This window comes from Trichomonas vaginalis, chromosome III, assembly GCF_026262505.1.
Source record: "Trichomonas vaginalis G3 chromosome III, whole genome shotgun sequence".
NCBI lineage: Eukaryota > Parabasalia > Trichomonadida > Trichomonadidae > Trichomonas > Trichomonas vaginalis.
The window spans coordinates 15,180,860-15,189,550 of NC_067205.1; the positions used below are offsets into that span (position 1 = coordinate 15,180,860).

Genomic DNA, 8,691 nt, shown 5'->3' on the forward strand with positions numbered 1-8,691 from the left:
AAATTTTTCCTTCCGACAGGAAAAGTTCTTCCTTCCAACAGGAAAAGTTCTTCCTTCCGACAGGACACAAACGAATGTCCGACGTACCACCAACCGAGTCCATTCCAAAGCCAGAAGAACCGAAAGCTGCAGAACCACAACAGACTAAGACTAAACACTTACATTTTTACGCTTGACTTTTTACAATTTGAACTTTGTTCGCGTAGATATGAATTCTGAAAGAAGTATGAGGGTCTTGTATGACTTTGTACTTCTCCATAGTTCATGTCTGTCAAACTTACCTGCCATGGACTCTTTCATAAGTTCCATGAAATCGTCTTCGGACAATCCGGGGAAAAGTACAATGTCAGTCAGTATTCTCTTTACATCCTTACTTAAACTCTTTGCTGTCTGTACACAAATGACAACTGAGATGTTAAAGTGTCTGAGCTTCTTAAGAATTCGACACATGTCTTGTTCTCTGTTCTTTAACAAAGGATGAGAAGCAAAGTCATCTAAGATAAGAAGACATCTATGAGGGTATGTCTTCCAATCGTAAGATTGCAATTTCTTCGAAATGTATTCTATCTCTTTCTGTTTGTTTCTGAAGTGTTTCTTCTCTAATATTCTCTGCATTTCCTCATTTGGGTCTTTAAACTTAGAATTTATATACTCATTTATAGCATTATACTTCAAAACTCTTCTTTGGTACTTCTTTATCCAATCTAACAACTCAGTATCCTTTATACATACTAACTTAGACTTCTTTATAATATCTTTGAACGAATTGACGGTTTGGTCAAATTGACCAGAAGTACTACAAATAACAACTAACTCATAGAATGGGTTCTTCTCATCTAGTTCTTGTTGTTGTGCAGCCATTTTAAGATAAGTGAAAGTCTTACCCGACCCAGGTGGTGCAATTAGACCTGTTATACCATTCTGAGCAAATAAGAACTTGTCATGTATGGGTTTTATCTGAGCATTTTCCAACTTCCTCTTGTTCTTATTTAAAACATTCTCAAATTTTTTGTCAATGTCAGCAAACTTTTTTTCTAACATATTTTTAGAAAAATTAAAAATTTTATCTTTTAGGAAATGTCTAGCGATTTCGCTATCTATATTCGAGACAAGCTTTTCGACAGCAAAACATCTGTCGACCATAAAATCTTACATAGTGTAAACAAGAAAGGGGAATTTGTTCTAAAGTTCTGTTTCTGGGAATATGACAAGAACCATAAAACATTAAGCAGAGAAGTCTTTAAGTTTGTCAATGACAGACTTGTTGACAGAGATGACGCCGATTGGAAAGATGAAGTCCAACAAAAGTTCTTAGAATGCAAAGAAGACACATGCGCTGTTCTTGAAGATGAAATAGAAAACAGAATAGAAGAGCTATTAAAGGACAAAGACCTTTTACAAAAATATGGTTCTGAGAAGTTTGACATAACTCCACCAGAGAAGAAGAAGAAGAGAGAGAAGAAAGAAAAGAAAGTAGAAGAAGAGAAGAAAGAGCCAGAGCCAGAGCCAGAGAAAAAGAAATTTGACATGTAAAAATAAAATTTTATTTTTAGAACATTTCTGGGTCAATGTCAATGTTCTCTTCCTCTTTAGGAGCAAACACTGGTTTAGACTCTAAAATCTTTTTACCCAATTTACCTTGAACTTCAACTATCTTAGACTCATAATATTCATAGTCGTCTGCTTTCTTTGGTTCATAAGGTATAACAAGTTTGTATGCTTTGCCTTCTTTAAGGTTTGAAAACCTTCTGTCAAAATTTTCTTTGACTGCTAACAAACCTTCTATGTCTAAGTCTTCAAATTTCGCACCATTTTTAGTCACAATAGCAAACTTAACTGGTTCGATGTTCCAAACTTTGTCAAATGTAGACTTTTCAAAATGGTAGAAGTAAACATTCAAATATGTGAATGGGTCTAGTTCTTCTTTAAGTCCTGACATGTACTTGTTTACTGAAATATATTTCGTCATCTTTTCTATCGGATAAAAAAAGATTTTTTTTTAAATTTACTCAGAAAAATTTTTCTTTGTATATACACCATTCTGAACATCTAAAAGACTTTTGACATTTGCCAAGAATGTACGTTTAGAAGCTGCCATATAACCATATTCTTGACAATATTGTTTATACGAATCGTACAATGACCTTTCATCTAATGACACAAAGTCAGTTTCATCTATGAACAGTTCATATACACTCTTGTTTGCTTCTAACAATGTTTGTCTCTCTTCGGTATGTGGAATTTGTCTTGGATTGAACTTAGAAATATCTAATGTCATGAAATATGAGAACAAGTGGTTGTAAAGTCAGATGTCAAAGTTTCTGCTAAGTCGTCAAAATATTCTGTATCTTGCATATGAGAATCTGACGTTCTGACAACTACATATCTTCTGTCAGAACTTTTCTAACTTCATCGGAACAGTATTGTTTGAAACCATAATGAAGTTTGCAACATTTTCACAAACTCTTTGGTCTTTATATTTTCTTTCAACAACTCCAACTTTGTCTGTTATAAGACTCTTCAAAGCATCTGAGTTCAAAAACTTTTGTTGTATCTATACTTTGAAGTTCGTTACATACTATAAGTTTCATATTCTCTATTGAGGAGTTAAACTTGCCACAGATGTTTTCTAAGTTTGTCATATTAGGGTTCGAATAGCCCTCTAACAGTTTGCACAAAATATCTGTAAAGAATGTGTTCTTACCTGTTCCTTGTTTTCCAATTATAATGAGAGCAGTTTCATTTTTAGCACTTGGATGTTGTAAGATGTTTGCAAACCAACATAAGATATACTCATAGACTCTTTCGTTTCCATTGCATATAATTTCTTTGACATGGTCTAACCAAGCTTCTATAATATTTTCTTTCCATTCTACTTGTTCGTATTTATATCCAGTGAAGATAGAATAGAAGTTTGGAGAAGGTGTATAGAACTTTATACCTCGAACTGAAAAATCTTCTAACTTTGACAATAAGATATCCCAAGCATCTAACATCTTCATGCCAACTTGTACGACTTTTATTTTTTAAGTTTCTGTCTACATTCTTGTTCAGACACTATTGTTGCTCTTGGTTTGTTAAAGACAACATCCCATTCTTTCATGACATAACATTCTGGGGCAGAGTCAACATAAATGACTAAACGTTTCAAATTCTCGACTGCATTGTTATAGTCTCGAAATGGACACATATTTCTGAATGCTTGGAAGTCATAAAAATCTGAAACATCTATTCTGTACATTTTTATAAAAATAAAAAAAATATTTTTTTTATTCTTGACTTTGTTGTTCCATTTGTTGCATTTGTTGTTCTTGAGCTATTTGTTGTTGAAGTTGTTCTTGTAATACAATACTTTCACCAGTTGCATCTTCCAATTCGAAACTTTCTGCCGTCATTGACAAATACATAGGACATAAAAGTTTTACAGGAACAAAGTTTGCGTCAACTAATGTCAACGTTATACTTGCCAAAGTGTTTGAGTTCACTAAGGTTGAAAATTCTGCATTCGAATGAACAATAGGCAAACCAGCAGAGAAAGTATTGTTTATACGCATAAGTATCTTTTGGTCATAATAGTTTCTGTCGACATTCGAATAACACTTTGAACCTAAGTTTGAAACAATATATAAGATTGGTGTGCTTAATGTCAATGGAATAGACATTCCTTGTATGACACCTTTTCCTGTTATAGGAAACTGTTGGTAGTAAAAACCAGAAATAAGTTTTGTATTATAGCTCATATCGTTTTATAGTAAACTCAGTCGGACATCCAAACATAATGAAACCTGCTCTAGTTGCAGCAATGTTACATCCGTCCTTAAAGTATTAAATAAGTCAACAAAACCTGTTGGTGGTATATCTGAGTAAGTATCTTCAAAGAAGTATTTTTTACCATTCACAACAACAAAGTCTTCTGGTGTCAAAAGAGCAAAACAGGCTTTAGTCGTCATTGTGTACAAAACCTAGCATTTTATCATATCTATATATCAGCTTCCTAAATATAATACTCATATAGTTAGTTATGATTTTAATGTTTTTGAACATGAAACGAAAATATGATTACAATCATATAACATAATGGAGTTATTGATATAACTTATATGCATGATACATTAAGAAGTCTTCCAACAATATAGATATAGTTGTAGATTCCTATGATTCCTTTTATATTGTGAGATAATAACATTTTTATGCTGTCAGGAGCCTATGAGTGCCCATCCTTAAGACTTGGTATTTGGTTAATATAATGTATATGAGTCTTTTTAGAATATTCGTTTTCAGCTCTTGTCACTTCACTTGACATTTTATTGTCAACATATGTTTTGTCTGCTAGTTCAGGATGAGTATGTTCTTTTGTTGCATAAGCATTGTTAGCTCTTTCTTCTTCTTTTGCTATTGCATCGTCTACATATTCTTTGTCAGCTTTGTTGTCAACATCTGCTTTCAAAGAAAGTTCATTTATAGGTTTCTCGTTTAAAGTTCCTTTTGTTGGATTTATACAGACAGTATGGTTCTTATTGTCTTGAAACAGAAACTCATCTGTCATTGGGTTTATTGTCAGTTTTAAGTCACCCCCTTTCAATGACTCAGATATCTTAGAATAGTTTGAAAGTTTGTTGTGTTCTTATTTAGAGCTTGCATAATGAGTTGTCGGTTGTGTTGTATTTCTCTCATAGACGCTGTTTCATTTGACATTTTTTTATAGATAAAATATGCTTCCAATAGAAAAAGAAAATTCTAGAGTTGCTACAACTAAACCATTAGATGAACTTTTTACTAATGTCGGTCAAAAGTTTGAGACAGAGACCGTAAAGCATGAAGGCTATCGTTTTGACTACCCATTAAGATGGTTAAGAGACCCATCTGTCACAAAAGCTATTGGCTTTCGAAGAATAAAGTTTGTGTCTGTAGAAGATAAAAGTTTTCCATTTATTGTAAGGTTTCATATAGATTATACATCTGAAGGGCAACGAAAAATGTGGGAAGAAATTGAGCTAATACAAGTTGACCTCTCATCTTCTCTACAGGCTGCATTAAAAAATATAGAAGATAAAATAAATTCATGTTATGCAAAATATGCTGATGAATATGCGAATACCGATAGCACACTTTATGTGAGAATTGTATATGACAAACAAAATTCACAAGTGTCATTTCAAATCTACGAAGACAATCCAAAGAAAGACGAACAAATATATACAGAATTCACTGCAATGTCATGGTATTATTTGCAAAGAATGTTAAATCAGAAAGTTGAACCTCTTTAGCAAATATCTACTGTCGATATGCAAGAGATGAACCATATTTATTTAAAGATGTTTTCGACCAAGATGCTGTGATAGTTCATGCTTCATTTCTGGCGCCCAAAACTCTTTCTTATGCTTGGCAAATGACTTTTACGAAAAAACCTACAAAGTTATACGAACCACCAAGTGGAAGTATTTCAGACTTTCAAGTATGGTTTACTACAAGATGGAAGAAAAAGAATAATTCCATTATACCATGCGTTTTACTTAGAACTTAGTTTCATATACAACTACTATCGAACGGTAAAAATATAATTTTTTAATATACCGGTTGTGGTTGCCAACTTGACTGTGGTGCAGGTTCAGGCTGTTGTATAACAGGAGCTTGTTCTTCTGGTTCGGGGTCTTTAGGTATAATACCAACAAACCGACCTACTCTTTTACCAATATTTTTGACACCGTTCCATACTCCTCTTCCGACAGATTTTATTCCATTCCATATACCTCTTCCAACATTTCGAAAGAAGTTTCCTATCTTACTGAAGAAACCCATTTTACTATATGTAAAAATCTAATGTCCGCCTAGTCTTTTGCGTTTCCTGTTGAGTTCCATAGCATTCTTTAACTGGAGCTCATACATTCTGTTTCTCCTCTGGTAGAAAACATATTCTGGGTCAACTCCTGTGTTCGCGTCATCTGCATAAAGTTGTTTATATCCCACTTCAGGGTTTGTATAAAACTCTTTCCATCTCATATTTGCATACCATGGTGGCAAACCTAACGCAGCGTCATTTGACATGGCAGTTTGCATTTTTACATCTGTTGGCACTTGACCATAGTTTGCCATTGCAGTTTGTATTCTAACTTCATTTGGAATATTCTCTGGGTTTGGTTGTCCAGGTTGCTGGCATTCGCTAAGTTCTGTGCGTCCATTTAATATTAGATAAAAATATCTCTTACGAGTACATATGCTGAACATTTGCAGGCATTGGTTCATCTTCATATTCTCTGTACTTTTCTGCCACGTCAAATAAATAAATGACACAATGGAAAAAACCTAAAACAAGTAGTTCTATTTCAAACCACATTTACTTACTAATAAATTTCTTTATTGTGACACTTTCTCCGGTTTTATGAACCTCTCTCATATTCTATCTTGTCATATATAAACTCATAGTCATGTATGCCTCTAACCATCTCATAACGGTTTCCAAACCACTTTTATCGGATGTAAAGTAAAAGCATGGATGGTTATGTATAACGTCTAAAGTTTCTAAAGAGTCTCTCAAAGTCCAGTCTACTTGGTATTGAAAATCCCATGTGTTATAGAACGGCGGGTCCACTATAAAGAAAACATTTTCCTTGTCTTTATATTTTTCATACAACTCTGTCCAATGACATCTCACAAACTCTATACCCTCAATATATTTTTCTATGTCCTCTTTGAAAACATTTGTATAGTTAAGATATAAAACTTTTGACATAAGTGTTTCAATGTCATGAACTCTTATAGCACCACTATATAATAGTCTAGCAGATATACTATCCCAGTCTATATATTCTGCTTTTTTCAAAACCTTTCTCACAATATTTTTCTTATCTAATGGTATACGTTCCATCTTACCTATAGGTATTCTTTCTTTTAACTCTTTCAATATATTGTTTGTGTCTGGAATATGTTTGAGACGGTCCATATAGTTGTCGAAGTCATTGCATATAATCTTTGAGTCTGGGAATATTGTATGACATAAATGGATATATAGAAACTTCCACCGAACAAATCTACAAATGTTAGACCATTCGGTAGTTTCTTAAGTTCTCTCAATATAATATCTTTACATCTACTCTTATTTCCAAAGAACGGTAACGGTGGTTTTGTAAAATTCATTTATATATAATAATAAAAATGTTTTTCCCTGAAAAGTGACAGAAAAGTGACAAAACATGAAAACATATATAATTTGTGAAAAGCGACACAAAAGTGACATTTAAAAAAGTGACACCATTAATATGATGTAAATAACAACGGTTTTGGTTTTGTCACCGGCTGGTCGGCTGGGGTTCGGTCCTCCTCTTGGGTCTTGGGCAAAATTTCTTATGGGCTAGAGGGCGCAACGCGCCTGGACGCCCCACCTACCTGACCTTAACAATTGTTAAAATTAAGTAATATAACTTTTCAATATAACGTACTTCTTTTTACGATATTTGCGTTTTTTTACATTCATAGTATCATAATGTTATACATAATATTATTATTTTAAATTAAACCTTCATTTCTTTCAATCCAATTCTGCTTTCAACTTTTTTGCTTCTTTAACCCGATATTTTTACTATTCATATATTAATAATTTAATTTGGTCAGACTTATAAAAATTCATAAAATCCTCTTTTGAATTCAAAAATAATCATCTAATTCTCTACAATATAATTACCTTATTTTTTGTTCTTTTGAATTTTCACAATTTTTATTTCTGAAGAAAATCTGCAATTTTCTAAATTAATTTTAAAAGTTCACATCTATCTTTAGATACCATTTCCTCCAATTTTCTCATGACCTTTTTTTCCTTTTGAGAATTATGAACTATCAGGGTCAATATATTCTATCTTTTACATCCCTTACATTTACTTGTTATAAAATTTTGCAAATTACCTCAGACTTTTCAGAGGATTGAGTGGCAACTCAATCCTCTGAAATAGTCTGTGGTAATTTTTAGTCTCTACACTATTTCAATATAAGCTCCATTTTTAAACAGTTTTTAAAAATCGAGCATTGAAAAGTGTGATGAGACTTAACAATTAACCTTACCATAAGTTAAGGCAAAGCTTTTATTGTATTATAAAGATGACTAATTTCACATAATTTTACTGTTTATGCGAGGTAAATTCAATTGTATTAGACAAAAAAAAACAAATCCCACTTTCGAGATTTGATGAATTTTAACATTTTATTAATTTGCTGAATATTTCTGAAATTACTAATTCAAATATAGAACGCAAGTTACAAATTTATCATAAACCAAAAGTAATGCATATGTATCATATGAAAAAACAAGTTTACACAGAATATTGCTATCATTTCAAATTTGACTATTTTTATGGTTGATTTATAGCATGCTGTATCATTTTCTTAAATGACAAATATCATATACTATGATCTGTGCGATATTGTGCAATATTGAAAATGAAAGCCATTTACAAAAGTTTCTCGTAAAACAATAAGTCATAGAGAAGGAAGAAATATGAAATCATCAATTGTTCCTCATCCAGAAGGATGCATTTGGCTTTGTGAATGTTCAGATTCTATAAAAATGCCAATAAAACTATGTTTTCATTGTTTCAAAAAGGAAACAAAATGAACTATTTCAATTTTTAAAAACGTGATTAAATAAGGTATACTATATTTTGATTGGCAAACTTGATTTCACTAATTCTCTTTAATTTGCTC

At 32.3% G+C, this 8,691-nt stretch overlaps 6 protein-coding genes and 2 pseudogenes across 8 annotated transcripts, besides 1 other annotated feature; 2 read left to right on the forward strand and 6 right to left on the reverse strand.

Annotated features, from left to right (window-relative positions):
- Positions 1-3,955: part of a mobile genetic element that runs on past the window's edge.
- TVAGG3_0705650 (protein of unknown function, DUF4106 family) lies at positions 476-1,041 on the reverse strand (the record flags this gene model as incomplete). The annotated part of the gene is made up of 1 exon (XM_051243564.1): positions 476-1,041. A coding segment is annotated over one exon (566 nt), but the record flags the coding sequence as incomplete, so codon positions are not given.
- Positions 1,078-1,533, forward strand: TVAGG3_0705660 (uncharacterized protein; the record flags this gene model as incomplete). The annotated part of the gene is made up of 1 exon (XM_001581952.2): positions 1,078-1,533. One exon carries the CDS (start codon positions 1,078-1,080, stop codon positions 1,531-1,533), a length of 456 nt encoding a protein of 151 aa, XP_001582002.2.
- TVAGG3_0705670 (protein of unknown function, DUF4108 family) lies at positions 1,550-1,939 on the reverse strand (the record flags this gene model as incomplete). The annotated part of the gene is made up of 1 exon (XM_051243565.1): positions 1,550-1,939. The coding sequence occupies one exon, from the start codon at positions 1,937-1,939 to the stop codon at positions 1,550-1,552; it is 390 nt and encodes a 129-aa protein (XP_051090152.1).
- Positions 2,006-3,241, reverse strand: TVAGG3_0705680 (annotated as a pseudogene). Its single transcript has one exon. A coding segment is annotated over exon 1 (1,236 nt).
- On the reverse strand, positions 3,270-3,662 carry TVAGG3_0705690 (uncharacterized protein; the record flags this gene model as incomplete). Its single annotated transcript, XM_051243566.1, has 1 exon — positions 3,270-3,662. One exon carries the CDS (start codon positions 3,660-3,662, stop codon positions 3,270-3,272), a length of 393 nt encoding a protein of 130 aa, XP_051090153.1.
- Positions 3,956-4,204: 249 nt separating the features above from the next.
- On the reverse strand, positions 4,205-4,546 carry TVAGG3_0705700 (phage tail repeat-like family; the record flags this gene model as incomplete). Its single annotated transcript, XM_051243567.1, has 1 exon — positions 4,205-4,546. The coding sequence occupies one exon, from the start codon at positions 4,544-4,546 to the stop codon at positions 4,205-4,207; it is 342 nt and encodes a 113-aa protein (XP_051090154.1).
- Positions 4,547-4,712: 166 nt separating this feature from the next.
- On the forward strand, positions 4,713-5,297 carry TVAGG3_0705710 (annotated as a pseudogene). The gene has a single exon. A coding segment is annotated over exon 1 (585 nt).
- A 520-nt stretch (positions 5,298-5,817) lies between these two features.
- Positions 5,818-6,057, reverse strand: TVAGG3_0705720 (uncharacterized protein; the record flags this gene model as incomplete). Its single annotated transcript, XM_051243568.1, has 1 exon — positions 5,818-6,057. One exon carries the CDS (start codon positions 6,055-6,057, stop codon positions 5,818-5,820), a length of 240 nt encoding a protein of 79 aa, XP_051090155.1.
- Between the last annotated feature and the right edge of the window lie 2,634 nt (positions 6,058-8,691).